We start from the raw sequence: 20,344 nt of genomic DNA on the forward strand, positions 1-20,344 counted from the left end.
TTTTCTCTGTTTTGTCGCATTTCTGTTTCATCCATTTTTTCCTTGCTTCTTCAGTTTCTCTTCTTAATTCATTATTCAGTTTCCTGTACCTGTTTTTGCCTTTTTCAGTTTCTACACTTTTCCATTTTCTGTGCTCTTCGATCTTTTTCAACATGTTTTCTGTTATCCGTTCTTTCCTAGTGCTTTTGGATACTCGTAACTCCTAGTTCTTCTTTGGCAGAGTCCATGAGTCCTTCCCTCATTTTTATCCATTTGTCATTAACACTTTCATCAGCACTACCTCTTTGCCATTTTTCCATAAATCTGTTCTCCAAATCTGATGCCTTTCCTATGTCTTTGAGTCTTTCTATGTTTAGTCTTTCCTTTGCTTTACCTCTCCAGACTTTTTTCAACTTCACCACTTGTATTTCTCCCATTACTAAGTTGTGGTCTGAATTTATATCTGCTCCTGGATAAGCTTTAGCATTCTGCAAACAGTTCCTAAACCTTTTTTGTATCAGGTTGCAGTCCAACTGATATCTTTCCCTATTCAAATTTGATATCCCTGTGTAACGTCTCCTTTTGTGGTGTTCAAATAATGTGTTACCCACTGCTAGTGAATTTTCTTTACGGAAACTAATGAATAGTTCACCTCTCTCATTTCTTATTCCTAATCCAAATTTTCCTACTTCATCTTCATCTCTTCCTTCACCCACCACTGCGTTCCAGTCCCCCATGATGATAACGCAGGCATTTCTATTTTCTTTCTCGATGAGTTCTTGTATTTTCTCATAATATTCTTCCACTTCCTCATCTCTATGCTGGCTGGTAGACATATATACCTGTATTAACACCATCGTCAGTCTTCCATCAATATATTGTACCTTCATTACCTTATAACTTTTGCCCTATCAATATTCCTGCTCCGTTTTCACCACTCTTGATTTCCCCTGAGTAAAACAGCTTATAATCTCCACTTTCTATCTCCCCATTCTCTCCTCATCTCATTTCACACAAACCAAGGGCATCTAATCTGTTCCTTTTCATCTCCTGTTTTGCATTCTCTATCTTTCCTGCTTGCAGTAGTGTCCTCACATTCCATGTTCCAATCCTTACTTTTCCTCCTTTCACTGTCCATTTCTTCCTTTCAAATATGGCATAGGGCATCTGCTGCTGCACCATAATTAGCTTCAGGTATCCTATACCAATCCACACTGATTCATGTATTGCAGTCTTCATTTTCTTCCCGTGTAGAGGCTTAGTCAACAACTCACACACACACACACACACACACACACACACACACACACACACACACACACGGCTGTAACAGACGTATGCCTTTATGAATTGGCACTCCATGTCCTGCTCATCAGGAAAGTAAAGGTAATGTTTCTGGTACATATTTCAGCTTTTTTTGTTGATATAGTGCAGCTCATATGTTGGGAAAATCATGTCTATATCTGTGAACTGTGTACAGTGCTTTAGGTTTCACCTCACCATTCACACTATGTCTGGGATGTCGATGGGTAGGTCAGAACTGTGCCATGCTGGAGTGTAACTGCAAATGGTTAGCATCATAATACTGTCTGACTAAATTCAGAGTCTGCACCAGTTTCTCTTTTATCTTTTCTGTACTGGGAGGTGTAACAATTACTTGATATGATTTGACATTGACTTGTCATTTGTGAACACATTGTACTATTCTTGAGTCCTCCACTTGTTGCCTTATTTGCAGAAACTGATGTAGAATCACTTGGGCCAGCCAGGCGTAACAGACAAAAGGCCATATGAGCATACAACTTAATCAGTCATTTACTGTAGTCGATGGTGCCAAATGCAGCTGTCAGATCATTGTAGGCCCCACATAATCTTCTTCCTCAGAACCATTCTTTGTATTTTGTGTGTGGTTTGAGACTTGGGCAGTACACAATTTCCGGGGTCTGAAATCAGCTTGTTTGCGAAAGAAGTTTTCTTCCAAGATGTTTGTGATGTGGTGGACCGTCACTCATTTTAAGGCCTTTAAAAGCATGGTAATGATACAAATGAGAAAATCATTGGCTCATATGGTTTTCTTAATGGTTTCAGCAGACTGACACCACTGCCCTCCTCCATATCTTCAGCATTTGCAAGTTGGCGTCACAGATATTCGTCATGTCCAAGAGTCATTTCAGTGTTATCGTTCCAAGGTACAGAACCCTCCTGTTTGACACTAAATGCCGTGTTGGGCTCAGTGCTGGAGAAATCCATTTCAAACACACTTGTGAAAATTCTTCTTTGCGGAAATGGTTTTTGCTTGCCATGTCCCATAAAATGTTTTCTCGAGTCCTGATGAGTTTTTCTTTTCAGCATCAGTTGGCTGGACATTTGATCTGCAGTCATTTCTGAAATGTTGCTTTTAGGTTTTGTGGGATCACCTCTGAGGATCTTGAGAAGTGCCCACGCTCATCTACTGTTTAATTTCATGTCGAGGTTTTTTTCGTCTTGACCACTATGTCTTTTGTCTTCCAATAATTGGTTACTTATGTTTGTCTGCTACATGTGTGGTCTCTTCAGAGAAAGTATTGTTCTTGATAGTTTTTAACTAGAGGCTTGGCTGTCTCAAACAGTCCTGGGATATACTCTGAAGTTGTCATATTTCTCAGGCTCTGAGGGCATCTTTGCCGCCTTGGCTAGTAGATCCTCATTTTTCTGAAACTGAACCCCCTCTTGACAAGCAACTTTGACTGCTCCACATCCGTGCATCCAGAACAAGCTCATCATTGCCACATTCCTATGCTCCATGCACCTGTTGCCCCCCCCCCCCCCCTCTCTCTCTCTCTCTCTCTCTCTCTCTCTCTCTCTCTCTCTCTCTCAGCTGTCAGCCAGGCTTCCCCAAACCTATCCCTCCACTTCCCTGCTGCCTTTCTCACCTCACCAACTTCTCTTAACACAACCTTCCACGACTGTCGAGATACAGGACCATCACAATATATTATATTCAGCTGGAAGTATGTAGCTGTTCAGGCTTATGCATGCCTAGATGATGTTATATATATTAATAGAGGGAAACATTCCACATGGGAAAAATACATCTAAAAACAAAGATGATGTGACTTACCAAATGAAAGCGCTGGCACGTCGATAGACACACAAACATACACACAAAATTCAAGCTTTCGCAACAAACTGTTGCCTCATCAGGAAAGAGGGAAGGAGAGGGAAAGACGAAAATGTCTGCTTGTGTCTGTATATGTGTGGATGGATATGTGTGTGTGTGCGAGTGTATACCAGTCCTTTTTTCCCCCTAAGGTAAATCTTTCCGCTCCCGGGATTGGAATGACTCCTTACCCTCTCCCTTAAAACCCACTTCCTTTCGTCTTTCCCTCTCCTTCCCTCTTTCCTGATGAGGCAACAGTTTGTTGCGAAAGCTTGAATTTTGTGTGTATGTTTGTGTTTGTTTGTGTGTCTATCGACGTGCCAGTGCTTTCGTTTGGTAAGTCACATCATCTTTGTTTTTTTTTATATATATATAATTTGTTTTCTTGACTTTCAAATTGAATTTCTCCTTTTTTCTATTTCAATCACTTTTTTTCGTGTCATATAGATCACCCACTCATTACATCTTATTGATGATTTTCTTATGAATTTTTCTAATTTTTTTTTACTTTTTTCCTTGCTTTACTTCCATTTTTCTGTCTTTTCCATCCTCTGCATATTTATTTACTTATTGCCACCCCCACGATTTCTAACTCTCCAAACTGTCCTCTCTTGCCGTAATGAATCCCATCTCATTTTATATCCCTGTGAAACCTGAGTTTCTCTTGGCGTATATAATTTTCAAACAACTTACAGTAATTCAGCTAGGTAATATTTACAGCAACCGTCAGTGGCTGAATTACCATAAGTTGTTTCATTTTATATCTGTTCTTTCTGAAAACATGCCCTTGCACTATCAAAACGAAGATCCCACATTCTGTTTCTTGAAAACGGCTTTGTCCCTTGGAGTTACTCCAAAAGGTCTAACATTGAAAGTCTCTGTTTCTGAATGGACCAGGCTCTCTTACAGTTTCAAATACAATAATCTCTTGCTCTTACCTGGCTAATCTGTGACATATATGCCTCATCAGCAAATTTCCACTCTAGCCCACATTTCTTCTTCTGTAAAATTCTGCAGTTATCTGCATATTTCCTTGAGTGGTATCATCTGCCAAGCCAACTTCAAGCTGCAACAACATGCCAGACTTCACCTCAAAAAGCTATCCCACCTTCTCCTGAATTACCTGAACAGTGGTGTTTCCCTTCCTGTCCCTCTGCAGCTCCCTAAACAGCCACACCACCAACCATCACTACTCTCCTACAAACCGAGCTTGGCCAACCTCCTAACATCCCACAGCCTTCACCACTGCATCCCATACCAAGAATAACCCCTAATTCCAAGAATGAGTCACAACAGTACAGTGTCTCTAACCTCTCATCTAAAGCAATCTCCCCTCCTGAATTATTTGTATTATCTAAGGGCCTCACTTTCAGCCTTAAACCTGCATTTGATCATGCTGCTTTGGTGGACTTACTTTCCTTCAAACATAATATTCGTGGAAAATATCACTTTGCAACTCAATCCCAAAACCCTTCCAACAGCAAACCTGACACTGAACCATGCCTCTGACAGTTCAGGCCAAATCCCAACTTAATCCACCACCACTACCTCAAAATCATCCCTTAGAGGCCTTCCAAGAGTGCCTCCCATCCAGCATTGCTTCACAACCCTTCCTCAGGTCTCTACAACAAGACCCTAACCTGTCCTCTGCAGAACTCCAGGCTCTACATTCCCTAAAAGCTGATGACTCCATCATTACCAAGCAAACAAAGGATCTACCAGTGTGGCACTTGACTGAAATGAGTACAAGAGGTGTTTGAAAAATAAGTGCAAAAATAAAAACTACTTATGTGTTTGTGGTAAACCTTTTTTTATTTTTCGACATAGTCTCCTTTTAGACTTACACATCTCATCCAATACTGTTCGAATTTGTTGATCCCTTCCAAATAATAAGAATTGTCCAAGTATACAAAATAGCTATTAATTGCTGCAATCACCTCCTCGCTTGAATAAAATCTTTGTCCCTCCAGCCATTTCTTCAAATTGGGGAACAAATAGTAGTCCGAGGGAGCCAACTCTGGAAAATAGGGGGGATGTTAAAGGAATTGGAATCCTATTTCCATTAATTTTGCGACCACAACTGCTGAGGTGTGTGCTAGTGCATTGTCATGATGGAAAAGGACCTTTTTGCGGTACAATCGCTGGCGTTTTTCTTGCAACTCGGTTTTCAGATGGTCCAATAACAATGAATAATGTGCACCTGTAATAGTTTTACCCTTTTCCAGGTAGTCGATGAAGATTATCCCTTGCGCATCCCAAAAGGCACTCGCCATAACCTTTCCGGCCGAAGGAAAGGTCTTCGCCATTTTTGTTGCAGATTCTCCCTTGGTAACCCATTATTTAGACTGTTGTTTGGTCTCAAGAGTATAGTAATGTATCCATGTTTCATCCACAGTGATGAAACGACACTTGGAGTCCTGCGGATTCTTCCTGAGCAACTGCAAATCATCCTTGCAACGCTTCATACGATTCCGTTTTTGGCCAAGCTTGAGCAATCACGGAACCCATCTTGCGGATAACTTTCTCATGTCCAAATGTTTATGCAAAATATTATGTAACCATTCATTCGAGATGCTCACAGCACTAGCAATCTCACACACCTTAACTCTTCTGTCTTCCATCACCATATCATGGATTTTATCAATGATTTCTGGAGTCGTAACTTCCATAGGGCATCCAGAATGTTCAGCATCTCTTGTGCTGATATGGCCACTCCGAAAATTTTGAAACCACTTATAAACTGTTCTAATCGAAGATGCAGAGTCACCGTAATGTTTATCAAGCTTCTCTTCAGTCTCCTGAGGCATTTTGCCTTTCATAAAGTAATGTTTAGTCATCACACGAAATTCTTTTTCGTCCATTTTTTGACAACACTCGACTTCATTGATTCACACAAATGCCTAACACAAAGAAATAGACCAATATGGCTGAAACTTGGTGTGTGTTCTTTCCAAAGATGCTACTAACTAAACATAAGGTGTCATCTTTTGGACTTTGCACGGACTTTTCAAACACCCCTTGTATGTTAGTGAAGGTCTACGCCAGCTGTCTTAACACCTCTACGTACAGTGTCTGCCATCAGGATCCCAACCCTGTGATTAAAATTGACCTGCAGTCCCTCCTGAAAACCTCAAGCCCCTCACAAAGACTAACACCTCAATCCATTGAACTTCTCACCCCACCCAAACCATGTACTCCCTCCTTTTACCTTCTTCCTAAGATTCATAAACCCAATCATCGTGGCCTTCCTATAGTTGCTGGCTTCAGAACAACCACCAAACGTATATGTTCCTTAGTAAATCAACACCTACAACCCATAGTACAAAGATTCCCCTCCTACATCAAAGATACCAACCATTTCCTAGATCGTCTGAAATCAGTGCCCATCCCACTCCCACAATACACCTTGCTTGTAACCGTGGATGCCACCTCCCTCTATACCAACATCCTCCATGTATATAGTCTGTCTGCCGCTGAACATTTCCTCAGTCAGGCTCCACTTGAATCCAAACCTATGACATTCCTCCTACTCACCTCATTCAACTTAATACTTACCGACAACTACTTCACCTTTGAGGGACGGACATACCAACAGATCGGAGGTAAGTCCATGGGAACCAGGATGGCTTCTTCCTGTGCCAACCTTTTCGCAGGTCGCTTGGAGTGGCTTTCCTGGGAGCTATAAGTCTTCAACCCCTAGTTTTGTTTAGATACATTGATGACATCTTTACTATATGGACTCATGGTTAGGCTGATGTGCTAAAATTCCTCATCTCTAAATATCTTCTCCCAATTAAATTTCACATGGTCCTTTTCCAAATCCCCTGCCACTTTCCTTGATGTTGATCTCATCCTCGCCAAATGGCAACTACACATTTCCATACACATTAAACGGACCAACAAACAACAGTATTTACATTTTGACAGTTGCCATTCTTTCCATGTCAAAAGTTCCATCTCATGAAGCTTTGGCATCCAAGGCAAATGTATTTGTTCGGATACAGACTCTTTACAGCAAAACATCACCATTCTCACTTCAGCCTTCACTGCATGTAATTACCACACCAGCCTAGTTAAAAAGCAGATTTCCCGGGCCATCTCATCCAATCCTGGTACTGCTGATGTCTCCAAAACAGCTTTGGAGCACACCATTGATGACTCAGTATTGTCCTGGTCTGGAATGTGTTAATTAGCTACTACAGCAGGGCAGTGACTTCCTAAAATCATGCCCTGAAATGAGATCCATTCTTTCAGATTTTGCCTGCTACACCTAGAATAGCTTTCCATCGCCCTCCTAATCTCTGCAGTATTCCTGTCAGACCCTATGCTCCTTCTGCGCCCGTCTTCATACCCTACGGCTCCTATCCCTGTGACCGTTCCTGCTGCAAGACACCCTATGCGCCCTCCTACCACCAGCTGTAATAGCCCTGTAACTGACAAAACATATACTATCAAAGGGAGAGCTGTATGTGAAACGACGTGTCATATACCAGCTGTTATGTAAACAATGTTCGGCCTGCTACATTGGTATGACTACCACCAAATTATCAATTAGGATGAATGGGCATAGGCAGAGGGTGTATATTGGCAAGTCATAATATCCTGATGCGGAGCATGCTCTACAACATTACATTTGTGACCTCAGCACCTGTTTCACCACACTCACCATCTGGATTCTTCTCCCAGATACAACTTTCTCAGAACTCCATGGATGGGAAATAGCACTACAAGAGGTCCTTGGTTCTCGCCATTCATCGGGCCTTAATTTATGTTATAATTTCTTCTGTCTCAGCATTTCTTCACTGTAACTACTCTTTGCTTCACTCCATTTTAATTTTCTACATCTTTCATTGTCTTTCCAGCCTACTTTTCACCATCCCCTTCCCACCTCTGTTATGTACAATGCACTTAGATTTTCACTCATATTAACTCATGCATAATGTTTAAGCAGTAATCTCTGTCTACATATTACTCTGTCTTCCACCTTTAAGCTCTCAGGTTTTCAAATCTCATCCAATGCAGTACCCAACAATCAGTCTTTCCTTCTCATCCCCTACATTAAGTCCTCCGTCACCAGTGGTTCTGGGCAACTTTCCCCTCTCCATTTCTTTTCTTTCACCTTTCTTTCCTCCTCTTCAACCCTTCTGCCTGAAGAAGGAGCCACTGGCTCCCAAAGCTTGCCAATTATGACCGGCTTTTATGAGTGTTTTCTGCCATGCTTGGTGAGTAGATCTTCTATCTAACCAGTACCCAGACAAATCTTCAGTAAATAATGCTAAGTTATTTCTATGAGAACAAAAGCATTATTGTATGTTTGTATTGACTAATGAATGGAAACATTTCACTTAAAATTCTCTTGCACTTTCGCTCTTGAGGTAGCTATTTGAATTACATCACTAACTGTTTTTTTCTGTTCATTGAGCTTTTACTCAGACACTTGTTCGTTTTGTTTGGTGAGATTACAAGACGAAAAGAAAAGATGTTACGTCTTGCTCTTGTTGCTGCAATAAAATGTGCTATGATCCCCACAAAACAGTCATTCAGCTCAGTAGTGTAACTTTCAGGTCAGTTGGTTATCTACTGTCACAATAGGTAACAGAAATGAGTAGGACCTTTGTGACTAACTATATTAGATTTTGGGGAGGCAAAATTCCAGTACTGCTGATAGACAATACTAAAAGTTGAAGAAAAAAAATCCTAGTTTTCGGAACAGAAGAGAGATACACTGAGAAAGGTTTGAAAGGAAGAGCATGTCCTCAAATCCCCTAGTTCTCAAAGCTAGATTAAAGCTTTTTTGCCCCTATGTACGTGTCATCAGTTCTGAGATTTTGCCTCCTGGAGGTAAACACTTGACAGCCATTCTATCATGTAATTTTATTTTACTCACATGCGAATTTCCTTTTTGTATATATTCTTTTCCCTAATTTAACAAGAAAAAACACTCAATTTTTGACAATGCAGTGTAATTAAATAAAAAAAATCTACTACCCAAAAGGCGATAGAACACACACATAAAAGAAGGTTATAAGTAGGCAAGCTTTCGGAGCCAGCGGCTGCTTCTTCAGGCAGAAGGGTTGAAGGGGAAGGAAGAGGGGTGAAAGAAAAGGACTGGAGAAGTCTAGGAAAAGGAGTAGATTTCAGGTAAGTCACCCTGAGCTGAAGGTCGGGGGGGGGGGGGGGGGGGGTGACTTATGGGAAGGGATGAGAAGGAAAGACTGATTGTTGGGAACTGCACTGGATGAGATTTGAAAACCTGAGAGCTTAAAGGTGGAAGACAGGTTAATATGCAGGACAGTGATTGCTGCTAAAACATCATGTATGAGTTAAAAAGAGTGAAAAGCTAAGTGCTCTGTACATAACACAGGTGGGAGGGGGACAGTGAAAAATAGACAGGTAAGGAAATGAAAGATGTAGAAAACTAAAATGAAGTGAAGAAAGCAATAATTACTGTGAAGAAATGTTGAGATAGAAGAAATTAATGTAAATTAAATCCATGTGGTGGACGTGGGTGGCTAGAACCAAGGACATGTTGTAGTGCTAGTTCTCACATGCAGAGTTCTGGGAAAATGCTGTCTGGGGGAAGAAACCAGGTGACACATATGGTGAAAGAGGCACCAAGTTCATGACTGTCATGTTGTAGAGCATGACAGGTAGCTCTCCCTTTGATGGTATTTGTTTTGCCAGTTATGGGCTGATATAGATATGGAGGAGGGTAAGTCTTGCAGTGGGGACAGTCACAGGGGTAGGAGACGCAGGGTAGGGAGATAGGTAGAGAAGGAGCATAGGGTCTGATTAGAATATTACAGAGACTCGGAGGGCGATAAAAAACTATTCTAGGTCCGCCGAGTATAACCATTGTGGATGATGAACTGCGACAGTGATTTAAATTGGTGATTTATCTGATAATATATATGCAACGAGTTACCTTTTTATGATTTATTCAACCATGAACATGTTTTTGAGCCACTGCAGGCTCATCATGAGATGGAGGTGTTACAAGAACATTATGTTATGGACCAATTGTATCTAGATGCAGGGTAAAATGAAGTGTAGCTAAATACTGTGTATATTCATGTGCATAGCTTAATAATGTATGTTATAAGAAGAAATCTGATGTGGATAACATAAGGCAGTGTACTCACCAGCACTGCATCTAGCTACACTTGGTCCACAACATAATGTTCTTGTAACATCTCCATCTGATGATGACCCTGTAGTGGCTCGAAAAAATGTTCATGGTTGAATAAATCATAAAAAAGCGACAGGTTGCATATCTGTTACCAGATAAATCACCAGTTTTGTAGGTGGGTAGGCAAAATCTCAGATAGAATGGATCTCATTTCTGGGCATGATTTTAGGAAGCCATGGCCTTGTCAAAGTAGCAAATTAATACCTTCCATACCAGGACAATACTAAGTGACAAGTGGTGTGCTCCGAAGTTGTTTTTGGGAGGATAGGCAGCACCAGAATTCGACATAACAACCCAGGAAATCTGCTTTTGAACTAGGCCAGTGGGGTAATTACATCCAGTGAAGGGTAAGGTGAGAGTGATGGTGTATTGCTGTAGGAAGTCTGTATTGAACAAGTACATTTGCCTTGAATCACAAGGCTGTATGGGAGGGAACGTTTGACATGGAAAGGATGACTACTGTCAGATTCTAAGTACTGTTGTTTGTTGTAGGCCAGCTACACAGTTCTGTCCACTTTGAACCAATCTTTTTCTTAATTTATATTTATTGACATTAGCTGAAGGGAAAATTATCTTCTGCCGAAGTGAACAAGTGACTGCTCAAACACATGTAAAAAAAGGAGCTTAATTTAAAATTATTACATTATAGTTTTTGAATTATCTGTGTACATTTCAATCCAAGTGATGTTTTCCTTTTGCAGTTGTGAAAGAACCACCATTCACTGTCAAGGAGTCTGGCTATGCAGGTTTTACACTGCCAATTGAGATTTATTTCAAGACCACTGAAGAGCCAAAAAAATTCCGGTATGAATATGATCTGCACCTTCAACCAGCAGGTCCTCCCATCCACAAAGTCTTGACACACCCGTTCACATTTCCAAACCCTGGTGAAGAACTACGAAGGAGGCTTATAAAGGGTGGTGGTGTAAGTGTTATTAAGTGATTATTATGAGTTTCCAGGTCACATGTTATTGTAAAAATGACTTACTTTACAAATTAGAAAATTCTAGCTGTAATATACTTAATAGATTGAGTAAATCTGACAACTAATCGTATACTGGAGGCAGTGAGTAGTGAATATGCATTGAAACAAGTTTTTGTTACTTCTTGTAATGTATGGTGAATAATATCATAGTTGTGTCATCTAGAACCAAATACTGTTGCCAAGAGGCATCCTTCATAAGATTCATTGATGACAGATATTTTGAGTGTTATAAAGTTATGGAAACATTTTGGGAAGGGAAGCTCATAAGGAATTCGGGCTGCAAAATGTTTTTTTACATTTACATTCAAAGATGGAACATGTAAAGAGAAACTGTTCATTTGTTTCTGTGTAAAATTAAGTCTCCCTGCAATCATATATTCACAATACCAATGCCAGTAGGTATGAAGGTACATGCAAAATATTCCCTGAGCTCTCTTTTAAGACTTAATTTTCTCTCCCCCACATATCCAGTGGCCATTTGTATTAATGTATACCACTTTAGAACTCGGCAGAATTTCAGTATTGTTTTCTTGTATGTCAGTAAACATGCAACCATTGGTGCTATTCTTATTCTTGCTCTCTCGTATTGGTGCAGCCTTTTGCAAACTAGCACAAAACTGAGTACCAGTTCAATAAATACTAATAAATACGCTTGTCGAAAGCTTGTTTACCCACAAGCATTTGTGTGAAATGACTAATTCCTGTGGTACTACACTTGTAAATGTATACAGATGCAGTATTTTTAACACCTTCAGTATGTCTGCTATACGGTTTACTCCTAACATGGATAAATCAGACTGTACATGGAAACTTATTTTTCTTTGCCAGTTCCAATTACACCTCTGTGTCATGTCATCATGTTTTACGTCCTTCCTGGTAGCATTAACTGTTTCTTTGTGCACATATCAATCTTTATTTGAAGTTGATTTGTGATGTTTTATGGCATTTTGAGTTCTCTATTAACCCCTTCCATTGTAGGGGCTTGTATTTGAGTTTTATTGTACACATTATATGAAGAACAACTTTCCAAGAGTATTTCTCAAATTTCAAAATTTAAATATGATACGATGACTAAAGGGTTACCCATACCAATATTTTCTTATTTTTTATCATTTCAGTATGCTGCACTATTTTTCTGCATCCCTTATATTTCCTTACCGCAACCACAGAACTATTAGAGAAGGTGCTCTATGACAATAAGCTCAAATTTCAGAATTTTGCTGATGCCTTTTACATTATTGTCACATTACTTTCTCTTTTTTGAGCAGTTTTTAGTGCTGTATCAATTTGGAGGAGTAGAGCAAGAGGGAGTATAGCAGCAGATGAATATGAACTCATATGTAATTGTACTGATGATTATCATCTGTACAGTTGTATATACTGCATCTTTGACATTTATAATCATAGAAGTGTAACATACAGGGTTTACTGTACATATTTTTGTTACGTGTAATATAGTTTTTTTGACAGTTTGTCGTTTGTATTCACTAACTTGGCTTTGTGACTGCTGACATACTCAGCAGTTCTTTGTGTGTATAATAGTGTTACCTTTGTACATCATCAGAAACAGAATGCCTGGCCTCATCATCCATACACAATATTTAAAAATTGCTGTAGAACATGGCAGAAATATCATGAGAAAATACTAAAAAATAGAATTATTAAAATACAGTACATGGAACAGCTTAATATGTTTCATATAGGTATCAGCACAGATAAAAATGCTTGCAGTTGTTCAAACAAATTTCGGGCTTGCAGCCGGTCGTCGTTCAATTCCTCGCACAATATTTCAACTGGGCACCTGCCAGTTCATCTTCAGGTGAGTCGTTGCAGACTGGCGAAAACGTCCTCTGTTCCACAATATATAGTGCACTGTAACTATTCTGTGCATGTGTCGAAAACTTGATAGATGAACCACACTGCCCGCCGGCAGTGCCCTTGCTGGTGGAATAGCGGCACTCAGTCGCCCTCTGTGTTGCGGAACGGAGGACGTTTTCACCAGTCTGCGGTGGCTCACCTGAAGATGACCGGCAGGTGCCCAGTTGAAATATCGTGTGAGGAATTGAACGACAACCAGCTGCAGGCCCGAAATTTGTGTGAACAGACAATTCGCCAGGAAAATTTTAAAATTCACATGGTTTCAGTTGTCTAATGTAAATCTACATATTGACACAGTTTTGAAGCTTGAAGCTGCTTTATGTGTGTACACAACACCAGTGGTTGTGTACTCCAAAGAATTCTCCCCAGTCACTACTGTAGGGAAAAACTGTGAATGAGCAGTGTCATATAATGGTGTCAGGCATCCAATTTACATGAGTAGATGTAGTGCAGATTATGAATAATGTAGTTCTTATTTATTTTTACATAATAGTTGCTGTTTTTTATGATACTGGCAAGTCATGGCTGTAATATAAGTACTGGAAGGAATAAAAGTAATTACTGCCTGATAGTAAGGTGTTGGGTTTTGAGTAGTCAGTAACTATGTAAACAAGACTGGAAAAGTTGCTAAGTTTTTAAATGATGCCCTCCATCAGAGTTCCCTAATGTAAAACACACACACACACACACACACACACACATTCTACTAGTGCTACAGCTTGACAATGGCAGGAAAGGGGGGGGGGGTGTTAGGTTGACTGGGTGATAGTAGGAAGGATGTGTGGAGGGAGCGATGCTGTGAAGACTGACAGATGGAAAGGGTGGTAGCAAGCAGATAGGATAGCCACAGGCAGGGCAAATTTTATGTAGCATTAAATGAAGTAGAGGAATAAAGTGAGAGATGAAAATGGAACAGAAAAATAGAGAGACTGTGGGGAGGATTATGTGAATGTAATCTGGGTAAAGTGGGGATGTGGGTGGGTACAATAGTGGAGGTGTGTGTAGGACAGGGCCTAGAGGAGATTAAAGAGTAGGAAAAGTATGGGATTGAACTAGGGGTGGCAGTCAATGCTGAAACAGCTGGTTTTCGATTGTACAATTTTTTTCATATCCAATCTAATCTGACTTTTAAAACCGCTCAAAATAACTGGTTTCTGAAATAACCAATTTTCAATTTTTTATTGCTATTATTTCCAATAATTAATGTTGACTTCAAACGAAGACTGAAAAATTCTAGGACTCTCACAGATTCTTGCATTATCATTTCAACATATGTAGAATAAAAATATCAGATAAAATAGGTAAACAAAATAAAACTTTGTCTATCGTTTGATGCTTTTCTCGAGAAATTATGAGAGGTTGAAAACTACGAAAAAATCACCAGTATTCTCTTATTGATTCTAATATTTTTGTAACTCTGTTTTTATTTATTTATATATATATTATCTTTTTTTGCATATAGTCACCAACTGGTGACTTTTGCAAACGTTATAGCATTTTTATACAATTTTTGTACAAACAGTACAATTCTCAATCATGTTATGATTGAGAATTGTACCACTGTTTGGGGATTAGTGATAGTGCTAAAGGATGAAAGCTTAGGTTGAAGAACATTTTTTGAAGTTGTCAGCTTCCAAAGGCTAAAAGGAGGTAAGGGCATACTATGTATTTGCTGGTAACACATCAGCTACATACTGTTTTTATTATAAAGTATGAATGACTTTTTGTCTCAGTAATGATAGACTAGGTGTGCACACGTGTTGTCTAATAGGCCATGCCACACAGCAGCAGTTGTACAAATTCTTATATCCTGTGCTTGTTGCTCATTTCTAACTGTCAAAATTTTTATTGAAATAGCACTGATTGCTTTTCCCATTTTGAATAATAAGCCAATATTTCAAAGGAATGGAAATTTTAGAAATAGACATTACTCATTTAAGAAAACTGCAGTGCCATTATTGTAGCAAATTGATTTACTGGTTTTTTATCTAGTTATTAGTAAAAACAAAAAAATATCTGTCCCAACTGAGACCAGACAAATACTGAAATAATTGAAAGAGGCTAGGTGGCAAACTCTGCTCTTCTCCATAGTGTGACAGTGGCCATCTAATCTGCTTGACAATTTGCTAATATTCTCTCTGAGTTACAACAGAGCTAGTTTGTGGTATGCCTGCCTACATTGCTGCATCTGCTTCTGATATGATATACTTGTGACAGGACTGTAATATAATGCTTTGGGTGGGTGAGTAGGACAAGTCTTGCACTGAGCCTTCTACAGGTGGATGGGGTGAGAGTAGTCAGACTGTATTCCAGGTATGCTGTAACTTTAGCACAGCCTTCTAAGCGGGTGTTATAATCAACCACATGTCAACCCCAATGAATGGTCATCGCCAAACTGTGACGTAGAGTAGAGTTACCAACCTAGTGACTGAACACAGCACCAAGCTGGCTGCTAACTAACCCATGTTATCTGAATTGTCAGCTCCCTGTCCTTCCCCCCTGCTCCCCCCCCCCTTTCCACTCACCCCCAGAGAAAGCATCTCTGAATGATGTAGATGAGATTTGCCCTTACAACTTGTCTTTTGATCATGCAGTCCTCTCAGCCTCAGTATCTGCTAGCCCCTGTCCCATACCCATACCCAATGTCCACCTCTGTCCCATGCACCCACTTAACTCATTCTACACTCACACCCTCTTCCTTGTGGTCTTCTTCTCCTTCTGTTCCGTGTTTCCCCCCAGTCCATTCCTTTACCTCTCTGTGCATTTTGTGCAAATCTTCTTACTTTTGCCAGGAGAAGATCACTGGTGTCTTGTTCCTATATCATTTGCATGCTGGTCTGCCTCCCAACTGTCAGCCATCCATCCATCCATCCAACCCTATCTTCTTTTCGACTCACCCCAACCAACATAACACTTCACCCCAGTCAGCTAGAATAGCTTTAAAAGTCTTCTGTGCTTGCAAATTATGTAAAATAACCTGTATAGTTCCAAGACTATACAGCTAAAATTTGCTGGAGTGAAGAGTGCTCACTGGTCAGGGATTCGGGCATTTGATTGTGAAACAAAGCATAAGAGACATTTAATCTTGGCATATATTACAAGTCCAAGTAATTTTCATCTCACTTTTTTTTCCAAAAATGAACTTAATGTTCAACATCATGATCTTTAGTCCGAAGACTAGTTTGATGTAGCTCTCCACACTAGCCTGTCAGCACAAGCCTCTTCTCTGCATAACTACTTCCACTTACACTCACTTTAACCTGCATATTGAACTCAAACCTTCCTCTCCCTGTAAAATTTTTACCTCCCACACATCTCTCCAGTACCAAATTGACAATTCCTTGAGTCTCAGGATGTGCTCTATTAACAACCAATCCTTTCTTTTAGTCAAGTGTGCTATAAATTTCTTTTCTTCCCAGTTTGATTCAGTACCTTCTCATAGTTCCGATCAGTCCATCTAATCCTCAGCATTCTTTTGTGGTACCACATTTTGAAAGCTTCTATTCTCTTGTCTGTGCTGTTTATTGTTCTTATTCCACTTCTGAACAAGGCTTGCCCCAGCAAATTCCTACAGAAAATACTTCTAAGCATTTACATTTTTATTTGGTATTACCAGCTTACCCTTACTCAGAAATGCTTTCCTTATTATTACCAGCCTGCATTTCACATCCTCTCTATTTCAGCCATCATGTTATTTTGCTATTTGGATTACTCTTAGTGTCTCCTTACCTAATCAGCGTTAACTCATGTAATTTGACTACATTGTCTTACCCTTGTTTAATTTTTGTTGATGTTCAGCTTGTAATCTCCTTTTTTAATAAATTATCAATTCGATTCAACTGATCTTCCAAGTCCTTTACCATCATTGACAAAATTGCAGTGTCATTGGCAAGTCTTGAAAGTTTTATTTATTCTTCCTGAATTTTAGTTCCTTTTCCAAATTTCTCATTTGTTTCCTTTACTGCTTGCTCATTGTACAGTCGAATAACATCAGGGATGGGATAAAACCTTATGTCACTCTCTTCTCACCTAATTTCATATTCATGTTGTAAAACAGATTTTGATGTCTGTCTCAATTGCTTTTATTTCCTTGTTAATATGACCAGTTTCACTGCACCTGAACCATCCTCAAGCCTACATCTATGTCTCAGTTTGTAATCCGAAAGTCACAATACAGTGCATGGCGGAGGGTGTCTTTTACTATTTCAGGTTATTCTCTTTCCCATTCTATACGTAACTGGACTGACGGAAAAAATGACTTCTGTATCTCTCTATATGATCCCTAATTTCTCTTCTCTTGTCTTTGTGGTCCTTATGTATGTTGGCAGCAATAGAATCATTCTGCAATTATCCGCAAATGCTGATTTTCTAAATTTTCTCAGTAGTCCAGTATTGAGTCGTGTCCAGAGTTCCTTTCTTGTCTAGCCACAAATCAATGAGGTTGCTTCTGTAGGGACAGTTTTAACAGGCCAGGAGGTGTTCCATGTCTTGCACAGCACCACAGTCTCACTTAGCGTCATCCTTGTTATGGTTCAAATGGCTCTGAGCACTATGGGACTTAACTTCTGAGGTCATCAGTCACCTAGAACTTAGAACTACTTAAACCTAACTAACCTCAGGACATCACACACGTCCATGTCCGAGGCAAGATTCGAACCTGCGACCGTAGCGGCCGCGCGGTTCCAGACTGTAGTGGCTAGAACCGCTCAGCCACCCCAGCTGGTGTCATCCATGTTATTATGTGTCCAATTGGTAATGTTTGTTTTCACTGGGGCCACTCCTGTTCATACGCAGTTCAGGGTCCTACAAGTTTTCCAGTTTGTGTGAAACTTCCAGTCACTACCTGTGCTGGTGGATAGTCAGGTGGTTGTTCTTCATTGACCTTGTTTTAGAACCTTTTTTGGGATCTCAGTCGCCCAGGCTCATATTCTGTGCCAGAGAGAGGATGTTGATCATTGGTGGTTTATCTGGGCCTCTCTCTGAATTCCTGAGATGTTCTTCAAGAGCTGGGACTCACAGGACTAGCAAATCTGTAAAGCTTTGCTAGGGCCTTGGGTTTCATACACACTGTCGTGATTTGACACGTTTCATTAAGGCTTATGTTGACCTCCTTCGCGTCGGTGGATCTCGTCGCCATACCGGACAGGTGTATTTAACTGTAGAGAACATAGTGCTTGGGAGGTTGTTCTCAGGATCATAGGTTTTGCTCCCTATTTGCTGTGACGACTTCCCCCAAAATATTGTTTCTTAAGGCCACTGTATATTGAGAAAGCAGTAAAGGAAACAAAAGAAAAATTCGAAGTAGGTATTAAAATCCATGGAGAAGAAATAAAAACTTTGAGGTTCGCCGATGACATTGTAATTCTGTCAGAGACAGCGAAGGACTTGGAAAAGCAGTTGAACAGAATGGATGGTGTTTTGAAGGGAGGCTATAAGATGAACATCAACAAAAGCAAAACGAAGATAATGGAATGTAGTCGAATTAAGTCGGGTGATGTTGAGGGTATTAGATTAGGAAATGAGACACTTAAAGTAGTAAAGGAGTTTTGCTATTTGGGGAGCAAAATAACTGATGATGGTCGAAGTAGAGAGGATATAAAATGTAGACTGGCAATGGCAAGGAAAGCATTTCTGAAGAAGAGAAATTTGTTAACATCGAGTATAGATTTAAGTGTCAGGAAGTCATTTCTGAAAGTATTTGTATGGAGTGTAGCCATGTATGGAAGTGAAACATGGACAATAAATAGTTTGGACAAGAAGAGAATAGAAGCTTTCGAAATGTGGTGCTACAGAAGAATGCTGAAGATTAGATGGGTAGATCACATAACTAATGAGGAAGTATTGAATAGGATTGGGGAGAAGAGAAGTTTGTGGCACAACTTGACCAGAAGAAGGGATCGGTTGGTAGGACATGTTCTGAGGCATCAAGGGATCACCAGTTTAGTATTGGAGGGCAGCGTGGAGGGTAAAAATCGTAGGGGGAAACCAAGAGATGAATACACTAAGCAGATTCAGAAGGATGTAGGTAGCAGTAGGTACTGGGAGATGAAGAAGCTTGCACAGGATAGAGTAGCATGGAGAGCTGCATCAAACCAGTCTCAGGACTGAAGACCACAACAACAACAAGGCCACATTCTGATGGATCTTTTCACAGTGGGGTTTATATGCCAGGGATCTATCCAACATCACATCCAGATAGGTTGGTTTATCTGTGTGTTCCAGTGTGGTATTATTCCAGAAAAGACTGAGCTTTCACTTTGTTTGCCAAGATTGAAGGTGGAAAGCGCTTATTTAAGTTTTCGAAGGATTCGGTTTAAGGAAGTTAAAAAAGCGTCTTCATGATACTCACATGTTGATCGGTTTTACCTGTAACAAATCTAGCAGTATCCTCTGAGTTGCTTCAATGTTTTCCTTTGATGTGACCTGGTTTGGATCCCAAACATTTGTGGAGTGCTCAGAAATAAGTAATACCAGTTTTCTAAATGCTGTCCCTTTAATAGGTGAGCTACACTTTCCTAGATTTCTCCCAATAAACCCAAGTCAACTATTTGCTTTCCATTTTGTCAGTCTCACATGCTCATTCCATTTCATATCATTTTGCAACTTTATGCATTGTTATTTAACTGATGTGAGTGCGTCAAGCAGCACACCACGAATATTGTATTCCTATTCAATCAGATTGACTAAGATTTTTCTACGTGTAAAGCAAGCTGCAATTCATCTCACCAAATATAAATTCTGTCTACATCATCTTCCTGCAGTCGCTCAACAACACTTTCTCGCACACTCCAGTATCATCAACAATCTTTACAGATTCCTGTTCACCTTATTCCTCAAATATTTATGTACATAGAAAACATGAGTGGTCCTATCACAGTTCCCTGGGGCATTCCTGTTGATGTTTTTGTCTCTCACAAACACTCACTGTCCAGGACAACATACTTACCTAAGAAGTCTTCAAGCTATTCATATATCTGAGAACATATTCCATATGGTTGGATGTTCATTAACAGTCAGCACTATTGCATGTGTCAATGCTTTCTGGCAATCGAGGAACATGGGATCTGCTGTTGGCCTTTATCCATGGTTTTCAGGCTACTGTACAAGGAAAAGTCAAGCTAAGTTTCACATATGCATGCTTTCTTAACCTGTGCTGATTTACAGAGAGAAGTTT

General features: G+C 40.0%; 1 protein-coding gene across 1 annotated transcript in view; it reads left to right on the top strand.

Moving 5' to 3' along the window:
• LOC124805159 (protein AF-9) overlaps positions 1–20,344 on the top strand; it is a 114,720-nt gene that overhangs the window by 18,919 nt on the left and 75,457 nt on the right. The window contains exon 3 of the mRNA XM_047265637.1: positions 11,009–11,232. Coding sequence (XP_047121593.1) covers positions 11,009–11,232 — 224 coding nt within the window. The remainder of the gene's footprint in view (positions 1–11,008; positions 11,233–20,344) is intronic.

The sequence above is a fragment of the Schistocerca piceifrons genome, chromosome 7 (genome assembly GCF_021461385.2).
Source record: "Schistocerca piceifrons isolate TAMUIC-IGC-003096 chromosome 7, iqSchPice1.1, whole genome shotgun sequence".
Taxonomy (NCBI): domain Eukaryota; kingdom Metazoa; phylum Arthropoda; class Insecta; order Orthoptera; family Acrididae; genus Schistocerca; species Schistocerca piceifrons.